This window comes from Pelophylax lessonae (genome assembly GCF_965119305.1).
Source record: "Pelophylax lessonae genome assembly, chromosome: 1".
NCBI classification, from domain to species: Eukaryota; Metazoa; Chordata; class Amphibia; order Anura; family Ranidae; genus Pelophylax; species Pelophylax lessonae.
The window spans coordinates 446,909,042-446,932,690 of record NC_138768.1 but is presented as its reverse complement, the minus strand read 5'-3'; the positions used below and the strand labels follow the sequence as shown (position 1 = coordinate 446,932,690).

The window sequence follows — 23,649 nt, the reverse complement described above, 5'->3', positions numbered from 1 at the left end:
AGATCGTCACTACATCACATCCGCCTTTGTGGAACGCATTTCCGGTCGTGTGGAGCGCATCGCGTCCCGGAAGTGCGCCTACGATACTACAGCATTGACTTGTACACTGCTTTTTTTTTTTTTTTCAAATTTTTTATTGAAATATTCAAAAGACAACAAAAACAAATGTCACATACGGTAACATTAGAAAATGCAGTTTGACAGAAACAGAACCGACTGTAGGTCAGTGAGAAAAGCATTATCCAACAAAAAGAAAAAACTTAGACAATCAGCATTTCAAAAAGAGAGACCGTAAATGGGGAACTTATGTAATCACTTAAGCGTGTAAGCCAACAAAGTGCGTACACAATGCACATCAGCACAGAAACAGAGTTGTGGGTCAGAGCATCCACATAAAGATGAGCATCGAGGTATGTATGACTCGGAGTTCAGTGCGTGAGGTAAATACATAGAAAAAAACCTTTCTCACCGGGAAAACAAAATGATGAGTAAAAGTCACACAGGGGTAAAATGACGTTATATAGTGCATGTGAAAGGGAGAGAGGGGAAACACGGGGGGGGGGGGGAAAGGAAGGGTGGGAACGGGGGGGGGGTAAAGTGGCAGGAAATAAAACAGCGGGTAAGGGGGACAGAAAAAGGAGGGGAGTACGGGAGGTTCCGGGTGGATCCCGTGCGGTCTGCCAAGTTTGCAGTGTTCGAGGTTCAGGCGGCATCCTGTAGGGCTCTGCCTTCATCCAAAAGGATGAACATATTCCAACATCCCCAAGTCGCCGTGTATTGTTCCCTCCTGCCCTGCGAGGTCATCACCAGGTCCTCAAAATCATTAATTTGTTTAACTCTGGACAGCCAAATCGGTATCGAAGGAGGGGTCGTAGATTTCCAACACAAGCCAATGCACCCCTTAGCTGCGTTGAGGAGGTGGCGCAGGACCGATTTCTTATAACGCTGCGGGGGGATGGTCGTACAGTGCAGCAAAAAGAAAGCAGGGTCGTCCTGGAGGACAACATCGGTCACATTTTGGGATATTTTCAGTACTTCAGACCAGAAACTCTGCAGCCGGGGACAGCTCCAAAACATATGGAGCATGGTACCTCTGTCTCCCAGGCAACGCCAGCATCTGTCCGATGCCTCAGGAAAGAAGCTGGCTATCCGAGCTGGGGTGTAATACCAATGCGTCATCAATTTGTAATTGGTCTCCTGGAGACGCGTGCAGATCGAGGAGCGCAAAGAGAACCGAATAATACTTGTGCGCTGGGTCGCCGTGAAGGTCCTCTGTAGTTCCCCCTCCCAATTCAAAAGTCCCGGGAGGACAATGTCCCCCGGGGGCTCCGAAAGTATGGAATAGAGCTGGGATAGGGCATGAGGCAGGGGAGTGTCCCCCGAAATAAGAATCTCGAGAGGCGTCAATGGTCTCTCGAACAGGAAGCGCAACCCCAGCCCTCTGAGAAAATGTAGCAACTGTAGCGCCTGCCACCTGGTGAGAACAAACGGGCCAGCTGTCAACTGCATTAGGGAAGGCCAAAGCGCAGCAGTCCCAAGTGTTCTTGTACACTGCTTTTAACCCTCGTTTGTATGTGAGTACTTTTCAATAAAAATTATATGTTTATACATACCAGCCAGACTGTCCAGACGAGCCGAGGGATAGGAGACCACACATAGTACAGATTACAGGCCTGATACCCCTGTAGGGGTGATTAATTCTGGTAAGTGCGGTCCTGGGAGTGTGGGGAGCACCGTTGACCCACCACACTGGCCACACTTGGAAAGTTTCGATTACCTGCACTAAAATCACTTTTTTGGCTGTGATTCAACACGGAGCTACACCGGTTTACCTCTGCACTAGAACACTTTATGTGCAATTTGGACTATTTTAGGACATTACTGCATGCAATGATTGCATTTCAACTTATCTGCAAGCTAGTCATTTTATTTTGAGCACCTTTTGCCTGTGCGATTTAAAACCATGTTTTTTTGTACCCATGCGATTTTTGCATTACAAATCGCATTTATTATCTACTTTTTATATAACGTATTTATTAATTTTTTGCAACAATTAGTTGCCTGGAGAAAGATAGATATATATATAATAATATAATACATATATATAATTTTTTTTTTTTTTTTCGATTACATGCACTAAAGTCACTTTTTTGGCTGTGATTCAACACGGAGCTACACCGGTTTACCTCTGCACTAGAACACTTTTTATGTGCGATTTGGACTATTTTAGGACATTACTGCATGCAATGATTGCATTTCAACTTATGTGCAAACTAGTCATTTTATTTTGAGCACCTTTTGCCTGTGCGATTTAAATCCATTGTTTTTTGTACTCATGCGATTTTGGATTACAAATCGCATTTATTATCTACCGTACTTTTTATATAACGTATTTATTAATTAATTTTTTGCAACAATTAGTTGCCTGGAGAAAGGTTTATATATATTTTTTCATCTAGCACCTTGAATCTACCTCCCTTTCTTTTCACTTTTAACTTTCACCCCCAGTTTGGGCTTATTTACTTATCGTAGTGTTTCTCCAACACCTTTATGTACAATGTGCATTGTTTTATCATTTTTCTGCAAATTTGCTAATGCGATTTTTGGTTAATCGCACCAACTTTTTTACAACAGTTATTTGCTATTTGTTGATTGATTTCTATTCAGCACTCTATACTTATTCACTTTGTTTTAGTCTACCTCAACATGTTTTTTTTGGGGGGACTTATTTCGTCCATTTTTTTGATACCCCTTTTTGCACGGTCACTGTAGCACTCCAACAAATTTTGAACTATTGTTTTTTCCCCTCTCTATGGTGTTCTTCACCCCCACCTCACCAGCACTTGACACACAGTCACTTTATATAGTCTTACTGCACACTATATATATTTTATTTATAGGTTCATGATGTGTATATGTTTTTGATACCTATTTGATGTTTATATATCTTTTGATATTTATTATTGATTACCAAGTTTTTTTTTTTTACACTGTGATCATACCTATTGTTGGGCTTCATCCCTTACTTGTACTATTATGTTATTTACATATATAATAGGCAGGACCAGTTACCTCTCCCCCTATCATTTTTTACCTTACTATACATCTTTGGATATAGTTAGGAGGTAGGCCGTAGCCTTTATTTGTATAATTTTCCGTTATCCTAAGCGCGGATTATCCTCTAATTTTTTCAGATTATACGAACAGTCAGCAGGAGACCAGGCTTCTAAAAAAATATATACTTAAAAAAATAAATAAATAAAAAAAGATAGTAAATGGTAAATTTTTTCACCTGTTAAAAAATGTACATTTATTATTTCACCTTTAAAAAAAAAATTAACTTATCTTTTAAAGCGATAGTAAACTCTTCTTTGAAAAAAAAAGTTTTCTCCTGCATAGTAATATCATAATGTGCTAGTTTGTATCGCATATTCGCACATTATGAAAGACTTAAGCCTAGTACACACCATTAGTGTTTTTTTTTTTTTTTCGGGGAAAAAAAAACTGACAGCTCCACTCGGAGCCGCTGTATTAACAATCCAACATTAGTACAGCAATCTCCCTCACTGAGCTGTTGTGTTCTGACAGGGGGACAGATGCCCCCAACGAGAACACTCCGGTCAGCGCTCGCAGCCATTGACAGTGAGCATTGATCAGGAGTCGGTCGCTGGTTTTCCAGCTGAACAGCCATCTTCTGCCGCACTGGTTGCCGTACACACAGGCTGAATGTTGGCCCGGTTTTTATAGAACTGGCTGATGTTGCCAGACATTCGGCCTGTGTGTACCAGGCTTTACCTTGAAACAAAACCCTCCAGCGGCGCTCTCTCACCGCTAAAGTGACTTCCATCTTCACCTGGTCTTCCTTCCGGGTTCACGCGCTGCAGCTGCTTGACTGACTGACCCCTGATGACGTCACTCCCGCACATACGGGCGGGGGTTTTGGCCGCAGGAAACAGCACTGAAGGAATGACACAGGTATGCTGTTCCCTCAGAGCACATGCGCTGGTGACATCACCGGCTGCAGACACAGTCAGGGCCGCTGTTAGAAATCACGGGGCCCCGTACAGCCTACCTAAGCGGGCCCCCCGACTCGCCCACCTCAGCGGGCCCCACCCCGACCCCGCCCACCTCAGCGGGCCCCACCCTGACCCCACCCACCTCAACAAAATGCAGCCTTGGTCCTCAAGTGATATTTATTTTTCTCCTGCCTGTTATAAATTTGATTAGACTAGTGTTCAAAGACACCTGAGATCATCCCTTTTTAATGAGAATGCTGCCGATGACTTTAAGGCATACTGTAGATTTTCTTTAAAGCATAGGTTGACCCTAACCACCCGATTTTGTGTGGAACATGTAACATGTTCCAAATCCTGCAGCCGCCTCTCCCCCCCGTCATTGTAGTTCTCAAAGAACTACAATGGTGCTGTGGAGCACCGTGGTATTTCTTTGATTTTTTCCTGTCAGTGTATCTGCAAGCCCATACGGGATGTACAGGTACACAGATATACTGACGATCTGAAGAAGACCTACATGGCACCAGGGATCTGCTGATTGCTGGTGCAATGCTTTACAGGCTCCAAAAGAAAAAAAAATAAATGCACATTTTTTTAACTGCAAAAAAATGTGCATTTATTATTTTTTTTAAAAGGTGAACTTATCCTTGAAGCCTTAAAGTACATCTATGATGCCTTTAAATCAGCTGAAGCATGCAATTATAATTATTTAAAATCTTTATGAGCTATTTCACACTAGCATTGCTCTTTGAAGAGTGATCTGCATTCAGATCTCTCTTCAGAGAGCATTTGGCTGGTGGGAGGAGGCATTGTATCACCTCTTCAGCACCTGTTAACCACTTCAAAATCCTGATAACAGTTGAATAGGATCGTGGCCAGTAGGCAACATGGTGGGTGGTCCAATGGGGACAATTTTTGCTGCGCAAAAAGCTTTGCAGTTGTGACATATGTACTTTCCATCCCGCTACCTTTCCAGCATAAAGGCTCTTTGAAACATCTGCTTAGCAAGGGATCCATGAGTGGATTCCCTGCTGAACTGGAGCTTCTCGGCATAGATGGCAGTGTTAAAACCTCTGTGCTAGTTCAGTCTATGCCTGCGTATACCACACAGTGGATAGGGGTGGACTGGTGATGGCTCTATGGATGGACAGATGTAAATGGAAATGTGTCCATTTACATCAGGCTATGTTTAATCTGTCATGCTTAGGTCTGGAAAAATAGACAAGGGTGAAGTCCTTTTCCATTTTTTTTTTCGGAAACTGGACATATCCAGAGGTAGGTGGATGTAAACAGACAGCAGTCCTTATCTATTTTTCCAAACCTAAACATGACAGATCAAACATAGCCTGATGTAAATGGACACATTTCCATTTACATCTGTCCATTCATAGAGCCATCACCAGTCCACCCCTATCCACTGTGTGGTGTATGTGGATTTCTGTAGACCTACATAGAGGTCTGCACAAAAAAATTGACTGGCAGATCTAAGTGGAATGCTTAGGCAAATAATTCTTATGGGGAGTTGTTGGAGGTCTTAAAATCACAGCTCAGCCATTTACTGCCCTCCTAACAGAAATGTAAGCAAGCATCTCATACTTATGATTACCATCATTATAATGATCAGAGCACAGCAGCTGCTCTGTTCCTCTGTCACAGTGTCACTGTTGGTTGCTGATTCTGTTATGGCTGTACTGTCTTACAATCTGCAACACAGTACAGCCATAAAGTTAACAAAATCAGCACCCAGCAGCAATGTGACACTGTGACAGAGCAGCTGCTGTGATCTGATCGTCATAATGATGGTAAGCACACAGTGGAGAGTCGGGGAGTGTACCTTCCTTCCTTGGTAGTCAGTGTCAGTGTGTGAGGCTGTGCACCTCCCCCAGCCATCGGATTAAGCCTGCAGTGCCCTCTCAGCCTCCAGCCTGCCTCACATCAGTCTCTTCCTCTGTCCGTGGAACTTACTGAGGGAGCAGTGTAGAAAAATATCACTCCGCCAGTGAAAACATAGGCAGTGGATGGCCGTGACCGGAACTATATGGCAGCACATAAGCTTGTCTGCCTGCGCCCCGAAAAAGGAAAAGAAGTCCCTCCTCTTCTCAGTGCTGACATCTCCTGGGCCCCTAATGTTAACCCTAGGGGGCCCAGGAAATTACCCTCAACAAAAAAACAAACAAATTGAAGAAGGTATGGTTTATAAAAAAACGTTTTATTTATTTAGGAGAAACAACTGTAAAGCTGCCTGGGCCCCCCTGCTGGACTGATAGAGCCCGGGCCCGGTACAACAGGGCTGGTTGTACTGCCCTATCAGCGGCCCTGGACACAGTGACCATATAAACGGTGCATGTGTAGGAGATAATCATTTTACCTACAGGTAATCTTTATGATAAGCTTAGCTTAGGTAGAAAAGAATAAAAAGAGTTTACTACCACTTTTAAAGGTTTTTACCAAAACAAAAACCTGCCTATGCTCGACCAAAGTTTTAATATTGCCCTTGCTATAGGTGTAGGTCGTTTACACACCTCATGAAGCCTGAGTGGAAAACAGATGTTGCTAGGGATATTGTTAACGTTCATCCAAACAGTGAACTGTAAGGCCCCTTTCACACATGCTGTCCGTTTTGTCCGTTTTTCATCCATCCGTTGACGGATGAAAAACGGACATCAATGCATCTCTATGTAAAAATGGATGACAACTGATGATCATCAGTTAACATCCGTTTTCATCCACTTCCATCAATGTTCGTTTTTTTGAACGGATGAATGCCCTATTTTTCATCTGTCAAAAAAACGGATCGGACGAAAAACGGATGACAACGGATGAAAAACTGATGTCAACTGATGACAACGGATGAAAAACTGATGTCAACTGATGACAACGGATGAAAAACGGACGACAACGGATGAAAAACGAATAACAACTGACGAAAAACGGATGAAAAATGGATGAAAAACTGATACATTTGACGTGACTGAACTGATGAACTGAACGGACCGTATGTGTGAAAGGGGCCTTAATCACAAACAGATGGCTTCTCCTGCAGTCATCAGCTAGTGTTCTGCTTGTTCAACTGGCTCCTTGCTTAAAAGTGAAAGCCATTGAATATTTTCACAGCCTCCCTGCCACCGATGGCAGCCCCCATGGTTCCCGGCCTCTCTTGCTGCTACTGGGAGCCCGGGGCCACAACCGCCAGCTTTAGTGCATGGAGAGTGGTGTAAAAGCGAGGTATGGCAATGCCTTGATCTCACATGTAAGCAAAGAAACCAGAAGCGTTGATGATTTAGTCACTTCTGGTTTCAGATCCATCCATCCATCAAATGTTAGCTCTGGGTATGCACACGTTTGTAAACCACGGACGCACCACACACTTGACATATCACCACAAACGTCAGAGGGAGTAATAATTCTAGCTTAAGAGCTCCTGCTTAACTCTAAACTGATGAGCTGTAAAGGTTTTTAAAGCATCACCTATGGAGGTTTTTGGGTATTAATAGTTTTTTGCTGTATCACGGGCGCATGCAGTTGTAAGACTTGGCATGTTTAGTATCTATTTACTTGATGCAAGCCCATCTTTTATATTTTACAAAAAATGGGTGTTATATTATGTGTGATTTCACAGACATCCATTTTACGCTGAACATTTGTGTTTTATTAAGCAGTTGTGCAGATATTATGTGACATAAAAAATTGCAACTATCATCTTTTTATTCTACAGTGCCTCTGCTTTCAGAAAATAATTTAATGTTCTGGGGGATTAAAGTGGAGTTCCACCCATTTTTGGAACTTTAGATCTTTGTAATCCCCTTTTAAAATGGCTTTTACCAATGGAAACTTTTTTTTTTTTTTTTGCTAGTAAATACCTTAATTTTGGCTTTATTCCTCCTCTCCTCACTTCCTGGTCCGATCGGCGATGACGTCATTCGGCGATCCGCAGTGTCTGCTGGGATGTATTCTACTTGCAGTAGCTGTATCTGTACTGAGCCGTGCCTGCCCCGCCTCCGCCCCGCCTCCACTCATTGAATTGCATTGTATGAATGTATTAAGGCTGTTCTCTGCCCAGCCTCCGCCCCGCCTCCTCTCTTTGAATTGCATTGTATGAATGTATTAAGGCTGTTCTCTGCCCAGCCTCCGCCCCGCCTCCTCTCATTGAGTTGTATTGAGAGGAGGCGGGGCGGAGGCTGGGCAGAGAACAGCCTTAATACATTCATACAATGCAATTCAATGAGAGGAGGCGGGGCGGAGGCTGGGCAGAGAACGGCCTTAATACATTCATACAATGCAATTCAATGAGAGGAGGCGGGGCGGAGGCGGGTCAGGCACGGCTCAGTACAGATACAGCTACTGCAAGTAGAATACATCCCAGCAGACACTGCGGATCGCCGAATGACGTCATCGCCGATCGGACCAGGAAGTGAGGAGAGGAGGAATAAAGCCAAAATTAAGGTATTTACTAGCAAAAAAAAAAAAAAAAAGTTTCCATTGGTAAAAGCCATTTTAAAGGGGATTACAAAGATCTATGTATTCCAACCTATTAAAAATGGGTGGAACTCCGCTTTAAGTCATTTATTGGAAAAAATTAAGATTTTTACATGTATGCATAATTGAAAACTTTGCTCTAGAGCCGAAACTGGCTAATCACTTGCCGACCATTAAGTTTACATATACGGTGGCAAGGCGGCTCTCCTGCGCCAGATTACGTACTAAACACGTGATCCAGCACTTCTGAGTAGGGGGTGCGCGCTGCTGGCGACCCGGCTGTGCTGTAATTATACACATCAGATGCTGATCAGCGGGGGGCTGGCCAATGGATGACTGCCGGCACCCACCGATCGCCAGGAAGACACACAGGACAGAGCTCTTTCTTGTCAGCGGGGAAGTAATACATTTTCTTTCCCTGCAAAGCAGGGAGGAAAATCCATTCCTTCTCTTAGTAAAAGCACCTAACACAGTACACCAAAACACTGGTTAGGCACACATTTAACCCTTTTGATCACCCTAGATGTTTAACCCCTTCCAAACCAGTGTCATTAGTACAATGACAGTGCCTATTGTTAGCACTAATTACTGTATTAGTGTCACTGGTTCCTAAAAAGTGACAGTGTCCGATTGTCCGCCACAATATCACAGTCCCACTATAAGTCGCTGATTGCTGCCATTACTAGTATAATAAAATAAATAACAGTTCCAGTATACATCCCATAGTTTGTAGCCGCTATAACTTTTGCGCAAACCAATCAATATACGCTTATTGGGGGGGGGGGGGTTACAAAAAATATGTAGCAGAATACATATTAGACTAAATTCATGAAGATATTCGATTTTTTTCAAAAAAAAAATTTTATTGGATATGCTTTATAGCGGAAAGTAAAAAAATCCATTTTTTTTTTTTCAAAAAATTATCGGCCTTTTTTTGTTTATAGCACGAAAAATAAAAAAAAAGTGGTGATCAAATACCACCAAAAGAAAGCTCTTATTTGTGGGGAAAAATACATCAATGTTATTTGGGTACAGAGTTGCATGACTGCACAATTGTCAGGTAAAGTAAAGTAACACAGTGCTGTATCGCAAAAAATGGCCTGGTCATTAAGGGGATAATTCTTCTGGAGGTCAAGTGGTTAAAGACCATTCAGTGACTCAATTCCCTATGCTCCCCCAATGTTAGTTCCTTTTCTGTCCTAGTCCCGGCACAAAATTTACACAGGGTTAATGGCAACTTAGTGACCGTATTTGGGCCCGTTGATTGACTACCAGATGTGAGAACTTCGTCATGGGAGGTCTCATGCCCATCCCATACCAAAAAACTTTGGTTATTTCATTTGGAAAAAATCAGTATCGTCTTCATCATACACCAAGGTACAGAATGCATTTCTTACAAAAAGAGAGCACGACTCTAAACCTTAATCCAGGGAAAACAGATGTTTCCTGTTTTGTGTTGCACGCTGTAACTTATTAAATCATACTGAATTTTTGCTGTGTTCGAATTTTTATTTATAGTGCATTTATTCTCTACCTCCTCCATAGGTTTCCACTAACAAGACCTCTCCTGTGTAAGAAATGGGAAGCTGCGGTTAGAAGGGCAGACTTTAAGCCTACTAAATATAGTAGTATCTGCTCTGACCATTTTACACCAGACTCCTTTAAAAGAGCCTGTAATAATAAACTTCTGAAGGACAACGCAGTGCCAACTGTGTTCTCTTACACAGAGAAGCCAACAGTAAGTTCCACTTTTGCACGCTCATAACTAATTTGTCTTATTTATCTCAGTTGGTTATTAGAGAGAATATTCTTTATTAGAGTTTGAGGACTCCTTCAGATCTATGCATTGTGGTAATACGGTGTAAAATACTTAGTTACTTTGTGCACATACAGTGGTAAGTTGCAGTGCCATGCACACTGGATCAAAACACTGAGTGCAGGGCATCTTGCTCAGAAGAGAGGGCCATGACACCCTGCTTTCACAATCTTTCTTCCACCTACTGAGCTGAGTGATGCCAGGTGTCATCAACCCAGAATCTTATAGACTATAAGATGTCCTCAGGCTTCTGGGTTGATGACACCTGGCATCACTCAGTGAACAGACGTAGATTGCCTGGGGGACATTTAAAAAAAAAAAAATTAACACGTTAATGTGCGTTCATTTATGCATCACAACACAGTGTAGAAAATTGAGGCATATCCATGCCTCAATCTTGCATGTAGACAAGGAAACTGGAAGCAATGATGATTTCATCACTTCCGGTTTCAGATCCATAATTTCCTGGCTGGTACATATTTGATTTTTTACAAATCAGGAGTGCTTTATTGAAAGCAGAGCAAATAGTCACAGAAACAAAATACAGTGCCATACATAATTGACAAGTAAGAGCAGGGCTTTAGGACCCAACCATACAATGCCATGGAGCATACAGTCAGGTCCATAAATATTGGAACATCAACACAATTCTAATCTTTTTGGCTCTATACACCACCACAATGGATTTGAAATGAAACAGGCAAGATGTGCTTTAACTGCAGACTTTCAGCTTTAATTTGAGGGTGTTTACATCCAAATCAGGTGAAAGGTGTAGGAATTACAACAGTTTGTATATGTGCCTCCCACGTTTTAAGGGACAAAAGTAATGGGACAATAGGCTGCTCAGCTGTTCCATGGCCAGGTGTGTGTTATTCCCTCTTATCCCATTTAAAAGGAGAAGATAAAAGGTCCAGAGTTAATTTCAAGTGTGCTATTTGCATTTGGAATCTGCTGCTGTGAACTCTCAATATGAGATCCAAAGAGCTGTCACTGTCAGTGAAGCAAGCCATCATTAGGCTGAAAAAAAACAAAACAAACCCATCAGAGAGATAACAAAAACATTAGGTGTGGCCAAATCCACTGTTTGGAACATCCTTAAAAAGAAAGAACGCAGCGGTGAGCTCAGCAACACCAAAAGACCCGGAAGACCACGGAAAACAACTGTGGTAGATGACGAAGAATTCTTTCCCTGGTGAAGAAAACACCCTTCACAACAGTTGGCCAGATCAAGAACCCTCTCCAGGAGGTAGGTGTATGTGTGTCAAAGTCAACAATCAAGAGAAGACTTCACCAGAGTGAATATAGAGGGTTCACCACAAGATTTAAACCATTGGTGAGCCCCAAAAACAGGAAGGCCAGATTAGAGTTTGCCAAACAACATCTAAAAAAGCCTTCACAGTTCTGGAACAACATCCTATGGACAGATAAGACTAAGATCAACTTGTACCAGAGCGATGGGAAGAGAAGAGTATGGAGAAGGAAAGGAACTGCTCATGATCCAAAGCATACCACCTCTTCAGTGAAGCATGGTGGTGGTAGTGTCATGGTGTGGGCATGTATGGCTGCCAATGAAACTTGTTCTCTTGTATGTATTGATGATGTGACTGCTGACAAAAGCAGCAGGATGAATTCTGAAGCGTTTCGGGCAATATTATCTGCTCATATTCAGCCAAATGCTACAGAACTCATTGGACGGCACTTCACAGTGCAGATGGACAATGGCCCGAAGCATACTGCAAAAGCAACCAAAGAGTTTTTTTAAGGGAAAGAAGTGGAATTTTATGCAATGGCCAAGTCAATCACCTGATCTGAATCCGATTGAGCATGCATTTCACTTGCTGAAGACAAAACTGAAGGGAAAATGCCCCAAGAACAAGCAGGAACTGAAGACAGTTGCAGTAGAGGCCTGGCAGAGCATCACCAGGGATGAAACCCAGCATCTGGTGATGTCTATGCGTTCCAGACTTCAGGCTGTAATTGACTGCAAAGGATTTGCAACCAAGTATTAAAAGGTGAAAGTTTGATTTATGATTGTTAATCTTTCCCATTACTTTTGGTCCCTTAAAAAGTGGGAGGCACATATACAAACTGTTGTAATTCCTACACCGTTCATCTGATTTGGATGTAAATGCCCTCAAATTAAAGCTGAAAGTCTGCAGTTAAAGCACGTCTTGTTTGTTTCATTTCAAATCCATTGTGGTGGTGTATAGAGCCAAAAAGATTAGAATTGTGTCGATGTCCCAATATTTATGGACCAGACTGTAACAACACATTGGTGTCCCTATTGTGAATTTTTTTTTTACCTTGCTGTGGTTTCTAACTTGCCAAATGAAAGTCTTCTTAAGCGGTATAACTAAATAGCCAACTGTATTTTCTATTGTGGCTCTTTAAAATTTTTCTTGAAAATAGAAAAGGTTCGGGACTTTGTATGAGAGACATGACATGACAGTGCAAAAGAGGAGTAGACAAGATGTATAATACAAACATATAGAGTAGATGGTGTAAATTGGATGATAAAATCAGATAACTGACCCCAAACCAGATTCAAAAGAACCAACATGGCAATAAGACAATAGTAACTGAGTATAAATTGATATCATAACATCCATAGACTGACACGTTTCGTGGACTACATTCGCCACTTCTTCAGAGTCGATGTATGATCCATGTCTATAAAAAATATATAAATATAGGCGTATAGAAGCATTGCAAAAAATGATGGTAAATGGAGGGGGGGGGTTTAAGGAAGGGAACAAGTCCCCACATTTCCAGAACTTACATAATAGCTGAGGCAGTGACCATTACTGGAGGTGGGGGCCTGGACCCAAAACGCCTCCCACGGGAGCTGAGGGCGCACGAGGCGCAGCGGGCAGGGCGAAATATGTCACACACCAAGGAAGTGTAGGTAGAAGTGGTATGAGTGATGCTGAGTAGCCACATAAATATATCTATATAAGGTAAGTAAAAAATTAGGTATTGAGTAAAAGTATATTGTATAGAAGATGCATCATGCTACTTGCATAGTATAAAGGGTGGGAAGGTAAAGTGAGGGATGGAGAGACTAAAAATTCAATGGAAGTAAAATGTAAATAAGGATTGAGACAGTGACCCCAGGGCTAGAAAGAAAGGATACAGGTGACAAAATGGGGTGAACAAGGAATAAATGTAGTGAAAGGTGAATAGATGTGGTCAGGTGTAACCAATGACCATAGTGCCTGAAAAATAGCCACCGCAGTGTTAGCTGAAGGAAAAGAGGAATGTGCAAAAGGAAAAAAGTGATACATAAAAAACACATTGCCCAAAAGTAAGTACCAGATAGAAATACAAGTGTGCTCCAGATTCGCCAAAGTCTGCCAACCCTAAGACGCCCATCGTCACGTAGTTGCATAGATGAGGGCCCACAAGGACGGCAGGCATAATGCTAAACCGTCCAGCGGTCTCCCTCTTATGCCCAGGATGGAACAGCTGCCGTCGGCGTGTTGGCGCCAAATGACGTCACACGTCAATACGGAACGTGACGCCGATGTGCAGCGGCGCCGCCCACCCGATCCCCCGTGCTTGGGGGAGCGTAGGGAGAAGGGGAGGGCACTCGCAGCTCCCAGAGAGGGTAGGGAACTGCCACAACCAACCAGCCAGCAATGGCAGAGCAAGCTATGCAGTGTAATGATATAAACAGATAATTGGTGAACAAATAACTGTCCACTTGAATATCCAATGATTGCAAGTATATGTAATACATAATGTGTATATATATCAGGCTGTATAGATGTGACTAAATTACAAAGAGCCCCCAACTGGTCCGGAGGGCATCTAGATTGACATAGCATATTGGGCTAAAGGGGTATAAGCCATCGCATGCAGTCAATGCACAATGAGACAAACCTAAGTAAACCTGTCATTCAAAGTCATGTCTCTCCATCCCTAATTCAGCTACAAAAAAAGGGGGAAGGGCGGGACTTTAAATGAGGCATCCGGTGGGATTTGCCGTGCGCCTCATCCCTAAATTCAATTGAAAATAGAAAAGGTTCGGGACTTTGTATGAGAGACATGACAGTGACTCTGTCATGTCATGTCTCTCATACAAAGTCCTGAACCTTTTCTATTTTCAATTGAATTTAGGGATGGAGGCGCACGGCAAATCCCACCGGACACCTCATTTAAAGTCCCGCCCTTCCCCCCCTTTTTTGTTTTAAATTTTTTCTTTGTTTTTTATTGTGTTTTTAATACTTGGAAAATTGTGTTCTTTGTATAACTTTGAACCCTTTTTTAAAAAGGAAAGAAAAATAAACGTTATTTCTCTTTAGTTCATTGACGGACACAGCTCCTGATCTTCTTAACCATTGGGTTATACTGCCCCCTACAGGAGTAGGACACTAGGCAGGAAAAAGTCTGGCTACACCTATGGGCAGTTCCAGGGGGTATACTCCCACCCCCCCCCCCCCCGCCATAGGTACTCAGTTTTTTTTTTCCTGCCTAGTCAGGAGTAAGGACCCAGTTCCTTGCTGGGATCTCTGGTCCCGGCTAATTTTTTATTTAAGATAGATTTATTTTTCACCTGGTTTTTCCTGTGAGATATACAATCAACTGCTGGACTGGGCGACAGGCTGGATAATCCAGATCCAGTGGTCACTCAGCCTGGCCAGCGAGTGCGCGCAGAACTCAGCTCCGTGCTAGGTCGACCGTGACATATCCCCACCGGACGGGGGCTGACCTGCGAGTTAAATGAGGTCGCATACGACCAGGTCTCGGCCTGAGTCACAGTGTTCCTCCTGGCCGACAGCCTCCCCATTGCAAAGGCGAGGGGTTCAGTCTGGAGTGGTGCCCGCCTGGTTCCTGGTATGGTGAGTAGCTGTCTGCCCTTTCCCCCTGGAAGATTTTGGGGTGGATGTGGGCCCCTCCATGGGATGGTCGGACATCTGGGTTCCCCTCCTTCCCGTCAGGCACCCTCCTCATCTGTCCCTACATCCTACCCCCTCCACTTATGCTGGGGCTTTGTGGGTGGTCTGGTCCACCTCCTGGGGTAGGGGCAGGGTGGTATGCTGGGGATAAGGGCAGGGGGGTGCGCCGCCGGCGACTGGATGATCGGCTGTGCGGGGAGGGGGGCTGTACCTGGTGGGAGCTCCTGCCAGGGCCCCCTGTCCTGCCTTTGCCTGTCCTTGAGGCCTAGGGATCTCATTTTGGGTGCCTCTTGGTGCCGCTATTTTGTTGTAACCTTGTGCTGCAATGCACAGCAGCCATGTTTGTGTAGTTCGTTGGCTATTTTTCGGTGGTTTGCCATAAAAACAACAGCAGCGGCCATGTCTGTGGAGCCTTCTGGGTGTTTTTTTTTTTCAGCAGTGGGAGATCTTCCTCATCCCCTAGTGCTGTCTTCTGGATCCTTTTCATTTCCTGATCACCACTCGTGCAGTACAGATTCTCCTGGTGGCTGCAATGCCTGGTTTCTGCGGGGTGGTGAGTCTGGTGGGGTCTTCTCCCTCTGTGCTGAGGATTGATTGGTGCTCTGTGACTGGCAACCTGGCGGTGCTGCCAAAGCGGTGGGGGCTGTCCCTTAGTGTTTCTACACTTTTTTGTCGGGTCCCCCTGGTGACTCATGAAATCTTTGGAGCACATCTCCCCGCCTGAGGCTGCGGGGTCCCACCAGGTCCCAACCATCCATCAATACACTGACGGCGGTCCTGGGGTCTTTTGTGTCCTAGGTGCAGGTGGCTTTCGGACATCAGGCTGGCAAAAAAGCGCCCCCCCCCCCCCGCCGACTTCCCCTATCTCATCGGATCATGAATCTGATTCGGCCGCCGTGGACGTGGGTCACCCGGCTGGGTCTGTGACCAGGCGCCCTGAATCTTCAAAAACTGAGGAGGATTCCTCCACTTCTGCAACCATGCACAAAAAGGTGCTGATGGATGCACTGAATATCTCTGTGCGTGAGACCTTAAAGATGTAGGACGCAGCACAGCTGCGACGGAGGCGCGGGTTTCCTTTGGCACTCCCAAGCCATCCAGAGCGGCAAGTGCTCCCCTTCCCCTCCTGTTTTGACAGAATTGTCACAAAAGAGTGGGGACGTCCCCTTGGGGTCCCTAGGCGATTTGCTAGGCAATACCCCTATGAGGAGTACCTTCTTAAGAAGTGGACTGTTCCACTAGTGGTGGATCCTCCGGTTTCCAAATTAAACAAGGCAACCATGTTTCCGGTTGAAGAGTCCTCCGGCCTTTAAGGACCCGGCTGCTAGGAAGGCAGAGGCTGTCGCCCACAATATGTACACCCTGGATGGTTTACGACTGAGACGGATATTCACCATTGCCCTGGTGTCACAGACTCTGACTGAATGGGCTAAGCTATTGCGCCGTGTCCTGGGAGGGGGAGCACCCCCCCCCCTGCCTTTGATGAGCTGGTCCAGGGGCTGCAGTTTGTCTGTTATGCCTCTTTGCATGCGGCTCCCCTTGTGGCTCGGCTCTCTGTTTCAGCAGTGGTCCTTCAGAGTTTTTTTTTGGCTCAAGTGCGGACCAGACTTCTAAAAAGGCTTTGACTGATCTTCCTTTTCAAGGAGTTCGCCTGTTTGGTGCTACCCTAGATGACATCTTTAAAGGTCTCACAGGGGGAAAGAGTACCCTTTCTTCCACAGGCTACTAAGGGCAAGGACCCTCGTCATAGGTATGGGCCCTCCTCCTCGGCTCATAAGTTTTTTTTTTTTTTTTTTGTCCCTCAGGGTCGACTGACAAGGGATCAAAGCCTTTCAGGGCCTCCTCTAAAGGATCCAAGTGAACTTTTGTCTGGCCAGTCGAGAGCGAGCTTCTCTAGACCCACGGACAAGACCCCTTCAGCACCTATCTCTGGGGTGGGGGGACGTCTGTGCTGGTTCCTGGACCCGTGGACTTTCCTGGTACAAAACAAGTGGGTCCACAAAGTCATACGGTCCGGCTGCAAGATCGAGTTTTCTTCTTACCCTCCGAAAGGTTCTTTCCTTCCAACGTGCGACTGTCCCTGGTCCGCTTAAGGCTTTCTTTGACGCGGTGCAAGACCTTTTAGATCAACAAGATTGAGTTTTGTTCTTACCCTCCGGTAAGGTTCTTCCTACCAACGTGCGACTGTTCCCAGTCCACTTACAGGCTCTTTTTGGGGCAGTTCAAGATTTTTTACTTTAAAGGGTGATTGTCCCGGTTCCGACTTTGGAACGCTTTCAGGGGTTTTACTCCAACCTGTTTACAGTCCCCAGAAAGGGAGGCAAGGTGCATCCAATTCTGGACCTCAAGGCGCTGAACTACTTTGTGCTGGTGCAGAAGTTCAGAATGGAGTCCATTCGCACGGTGGTGACTTGCCTGCATTATTACGTCAGCTGGGGATCGCATTGCTGGGCTACTTGGATGACCTTCGACCTTCTGCGAGCAGGGTCTCCTACTGCGCTGGTGGAAAACCTGGAGATCACCATACAGGCCATGAAGGCGTTCCGCTGGATTGTCAGTCTTCAGAAGTCTGCCTTGGTTCTTTCCACGAAGCTAGACTATCTGGGCGTGACTCTGGACCCAGAGTGCTCCTTCCTCTGGAAAAACTCTGGTAGCAGCAGGCTGCAATTCATCTCCTGCTGTCCAGCAGATGGTCATCCCTCTGGACTTGCATGCGAGTGCTGGGCCTGATGGTGTCGACCTTGGAGGCTATGTCAGCCTGTCTGGGTGGGGAGGCATTCGATAGAAGTTCTGCTCAAGGGGTCTGGACCCTGGAAGAGTCCAGACTACCGATCAATGTCCTGGAGCACCGAGCGATCAGACTGTGCCTGGAACATTGGATGGATCGTCTCCAAGGATGTCCATTGCACACTCAATCAGGCAGTGCCACGGCTGTGGCTTATGTCAATCACCAAGGGGGCACAAGAAGTGTCCTGGCGGCTCTGAAGGTAGCTGGCATTCTCAAGTGGGCACAACGTTTAGTTCATTCCTGGAGTGGAAAACTGACAGGCTGATTACCTCAGTCGGCAGGCGTTGGACCAGAGGGAATGGTCTCTTTATCCGAAGGTGTTTCATCAGTTGTGTCTCCGGTGGGGCACCCCAAGGTGGATCTGTTGGCGTCTCAGCTCAACAGAAAGGTGCAGAGGTTCGTGGCACGGTCATGGGATCCTCTGGCGGACGCCACAGGCGTGCAGGTGGCCTTGTGAGTCAGTATCATCTGATTTACGCTTTTCCTCCTCTCAAGCTACTGCCAAGACTTCTACGCAGGATTGAGGCAGAAGGGATTCTGGTCATCTTAGTGGCTCCGGACTGGCCTCGCATGGCTTGGTATGATGATCTGGTGTGGATGGTTGCTGACGTTCCTTGGAAGCTGCCTCTCAGGGAGGATCTGCTGTCCCAAGGGCCAATCTTCCATTCTGCTTTACAGTCACTGGCTTTGATGGATTGGCTGTTGAAAGCCAAGTGCTGAAGGATGGGGGTTTTCCAGAATCGGTGATTCCAACGCTGTTAAAAGAAAAATAAGAACTTCCGCGCTATGGACTAAATGGATAGATAAGTGAATAATTAAGTGAAAAAAATGTGTATAAATAAATAAATAAAAAATATGTAGTAAATGTATAAAATATAAAATATATATAGATATATCTAAAAATAGGCTGCAGCCTCCCTGGATGATAGTCTGGAGACTATGCACTGGATATAAAAGGAATAGGGGTGATGGCGCTGCCTATATAATTTAGATATAATAAAAATGTAATAAGCTGTGATGCAAAGTGCCTTAAGCTAAAAACAATAATGTGTAATATTCAAACAATAATATATTCCATAAAAACTTCAATTAAGTGCAAGTGCAAGGTATAAAAGTGCCTGCAGAAAGATTGGAAAGTGACTGGTGCAATAATTGTATGAGCAATAAATAATATTTGACATGCAATATTAATGTGCTAAAAAATATGGTGCTATATAAAGTGAGCTGTTCCACTCATACCACGTGTTGATATGGGGAATAAAAAAGTGCCAACAGAGCAAAAATAGAAAAAAGTTATAATTTTAAAAAATACAGCTTGCAATGTCCAATAAGGAAAGATCCAGTAGAAAAGTCTATATCATGTGCGGTGACTTCAAAGGCAATAAAGGTGACAGCACTCGAAACAAACCGACACTCAGGTGAAAAGGTGACCCCGTGGTGGGTGGTAAGGTGCTGGGATATCCCAGCACCTTACCACCCACCACGGGGTCACCTTTTCACCTGAGTGTCGGTTTGTTTCGAGTGCTGTCACCTTTATTGCCTTTGAAGTCACCGCACATGATATAGACTTTTCTACTGGATCTTTCCTTATTGGACATTGCAAGCTGTATTTTTTAAAATTATAACTTTTTTCTATTTTTGCTCTGTTGGCACTTTTTTATTCCCCATATCAACACGTGGTATGAGTGGAACAGCTCACTTTATATAGCACCATATTTTTTAGCACATTAATATTGCATGTCAAATATTATTTATTGCTCATACAATTATTGCACCAGTCACTTTCCAATCTTTCTGCAGGCACTTTTATACCTTGCACTTGCACTTAATTGAAGTTTTTATGGAATATATTATTGTTTGAATATTACACATTATTGTTTTTAGCTTAAGGCACTTTGCATCACAGCTTATTACATTTTTATTATATCTAAATTATATAGGCAGCGCCATCACCCCTATTCCTTTTATATCCAACGCTGTTAAAAGCTAGGAAATCTACCTCTAGGAAGATCTACCATCGTACGTGGAAGACGTACATTGCGTGATGGGGGTTTCTTGGGGTTCATCCTCACTCCTCGGTGGCTCGGATCTTGACCTTCCCTCAACGGGGGGGGGGGGGGAGGGGTTGAACAGAAATTGGCCTTGAGTACCATCAAGGGCCAGGTGTTGGCTTTGGCTGTTTTTCTTCCAACGACCCTTGGCCACACACTCCCAGGTACATACCTTTCTTCAGGGTGTTCCTCCAGTGCGGTCTCCGTTGCCGTCTTGGGATCCCTATTTGGTGTTTTCGGTCCTCCAAAAGCCTCCCTTTGGGAGAATCCCTTGCTTATGCTGTCTCAGAAGGTGGCTTTTTTGGTGGCTATCACCTCTGCGTGCAGGGTGTGGGAATTGGCAGGGTTACCCTATCCTATCGTTCACCTTACTTGGTGATTCACAGAGATAAGGTGGTTCTTTGCCCCTGTCCATCGTTCCTTCCAAAGGTTGTCTCTGATTTGCATTTGAATGAAGACATTGCGTTGCCTTCCCTGTGTCCCAGGCCAAAACATCCGAAGGAAATTGCCTTGGATAGGGTTCGGGCAATTGGAGTGTATCTGGCAGCTATGGAGTCTTTTAGGAAGACAGACTCACTATTTGTGCTAATGGATGGGCCTCAAAAAGGGTTGTCCACTTCCTCCCCAACCATTTCCAGATGGATCAGACAGGCGATGATTCAGGCCTACTCCATCAAGGGTCCGGTTCCACCTTTCCCTGTCAAGGCGCACTCTACTCAGACGCTTAGTGCCTCCTGTGTCTTCCATCATCAGGCGTCAGTGACGCAGGTTTGCAAGGCGGCCACCTGGTCGTCAGTGCACACTTCCACAAGTTTCTATAAAGTGGTTATGTTGGAATCTGCAGATGCTTCTTATGGCTGCAAGGTTTTGCAGGCTGCTGTTTAGAGGACCTGGTCCTCTTTGAGGGTGTATTGATTTTGTCAGGTGGGCTCCAGTTGTTTTCGTTGAGCTTCTGTTGCCTGGTTGGCTACTCTTTTAGCCTTGGGAATTTTTTTGCTGTTCCCACCCCTCATGTTTAACACTGCTTTGGTACGTTCCAATGGTTAAGAAGATCAGGAGCTGTGTCCTTTAAATGAACGAAAGAGAAAATGGGATTTTTGTCTTACTGTAAAAACAATTTCTCTGATGTTCATTGACGGACACCGCACCCACCCCTCTGTGGAGTTGGATTTTCTTCTGACACTGCTTGTAACAAAACTGAGTACCTATAGCAGAGAGGGGGAGCATACCCCCTGGGACTGCCCATTGGCGTAGCCAGACTTCTTTTTCCTGCCTAGTGTCCTACTACTGTAGGGGGACAGTATAACCCAATGGTTAAGAAGATCAGGAGCTGTGTCTGTCAATGAACATCAGAGTAATGGATTTTACGGTAAGACAAAAATCCCCTTTTTATTTTTTATTTTATTGTAGAGTGGAAACTCTGTGAAAAGGGAGGAGCAAAGTACACCTCCACCTCCTTCTATTCCTGAGATGGACCCTGCCATTGGATTATTGCTACCTCCTCCATACACACCCAGTCATATAGCAGTGATTTGCGATCACAATTACACAGTGGAAGATACAGTTCATCAGAGAAGGAGGATACAGCAGTTGGAAGAGCAAGTTGACAAACTCCGGAAAAAGCTCAGAATTGCAAATCAGAGGTGCAGAAGACAAGAACGCAGCCTGCAAAAACTTGAAAGAGAAGTATCCGATTACAGAAATGGAGGTGGTATTGTGCTTCTCCCCAGCAATTATTTTGAACTTTATAACCAAAGTGAAACTGAAACAACTGAAGCCCAAACGATTATCATCTGATTCTTTAACTTGTTTATTTGATAAGAATATTAGATACATGTCTTGCAAATCCAAAAAAATGTAGCTCATCTTTTGCTTCTTAGAGGTTCTGATATGTTTTAGTAAACAGGCTTAGATCAACTCCAGTTTTGTAAGGAATACTTGATGGTATGTCAGCCTTTGTTCGTTCATTGATACATGGCAAACAATTATTATTTTTTTTTTTTTAACTTTTAATAAACATAATATGACATAAATAGGTATACCTCACTCTTGAACCCCTCAATTCAACCTCTTCTATAAAACTATTATTTTCCTTATCGGCTGTTAAGTAACTTAAATGTAGTTGAAATGTTCATTATGGAGTGTGCTTCCAAGGTTAGGGAGTAGGTAATTTAGCCAGCATGCTTCTGTTTACCAGCAGTCATATCTGGGGCAAATCTCAGAAAACAAAATTTTGTATATATGCTCATAAAGCACGATTGCCTAGCTTAATTTATACCCTTATTTACTTTGGGGTTAACCTATTTAAAAACTGGAAACTGTAATGCAAAAGTCCCATGTCCCACCATCCTTTACCCCCCAACTCTTCTCCAACTACTTTCAGAGTATTTGCGGAATAGGCTTTTGGCTTTGTTTTTTACACCTTCATTTCAAACATGACAGCTGGGTCATAAGTAGCTGCTTTGATACTCCTTAGCTGGTCATAGCTCAAAAACTGAACAAAAATTTGTGTCGATAGACAGGTTGTGCGCTTTTTGCATCATTTAGTGCGTTAGCTGCAACACACGATTTTTGTGTCACAGGTGAAAGTGCTTGATTCAACATGAGATGGATTTTTTTTTTTATAGAAAAGCTAAACAAATGAAGGCACAATCGTATATGGCATTTTCGATTTTTTTGATCAACAGAACGTTTGATCATTTTTCGACTCATCTATGGCTGGATTTTACTTCCCTTTTCAAATGTCCTTTTAAATCAAAAGAACAGTGTATGGTAAGGGTTTAATAACTGAATACCAAACTGTGGCATCACATTTCTAATTATTATGGCCAATAAATTAACAAGGATGTATCGCAAATTAATTTTTTTTTTTTTTTTGTTGCTAAAACAAAAGGTTCCACTTGGAAATTGTTGTACATGTAAAGTTTCACAACTGTTGTCTATTTCTAAAGTCCAAAATGTATGTATATTGTTTCAGGTGATCTATCTAAAGTTGGTATAGGTGCAAATTCCCATATCAAACATAAAAACGAATCCTTGCTTTCTCATAGGAATGAAATTGGACATGTTCTGTTTTTGTAAGTTCAGCATTAAAATGTAATTTGTTTATGGGATAAAAGTAAATTGTATGGTGGCTCTCCAGCATATTTCTAAAAGCATTTTCAGTTCTGTAGATTGACCTAAGCTTTTTTTCCCCCTTTTTTGTTGAACAAATAATAGCTAATTTGTTCAGATATTGACAATAAATCTAGCAGTGTAAAATACATATTTTGTTGTCTGTATCTTTCTTTATTCCACTTCCAGTAGTAGTAGTGGTGCCTGCCTCTTTCTGCCTTAAAAAAAAAAAAAATACAACATTTCTGTGAAAGTGGGACTGTCTCATTAGTGTTTTATTACCTATTGTGCAGAATTTGTGCAGTTAACCTCACAGACTAATAATATACACGGCAATGGTGTGTGTTTGTGTATTGAGTGTGGGGGGGGGGGTTATTGTACAAGACACATACAATGGCACTCTTTAAAAAAAAAAAATATTGCTTGTATAGAAACGCAAATCTTAAATTAATGTATTTTGCCATATACAAATGGAATAAATGTAAATGGAATA

The 23,649-nt window shown here is 43.7% G+C and overlaps 1 protein-coding gene across 1 annotated transcript in view; it reads left to right on the top strand.

Annotated features, from left to right (window-relative positions):
- Positions 1 to 22,270, top strand: part of THAP1 (THAP domain containing 1) — a 28,448-nt gene extending 6,178 nt beyond the window's left edge. The window contains exons 2-3 of the mRNA XM_082253672.1: positions 10,035 to 10,227; positions 21,453 to 22,270. Of these exons, the coding sequence (XP_082109798.1) occupies positions 10,035 to 10,227; positions 21,453 to 21,839 (580 nt within the window). The 3' untranslated portion in view covers positions 21,840 to 22,270. The remainder of the gene's footprint in view (positions 1 to 10,034; positions 10,228 to 21,452) is intronic.
- The last annotated feature ends 1,379 nt before the right edge of the window (positions 22,271 to 23,649 follow it).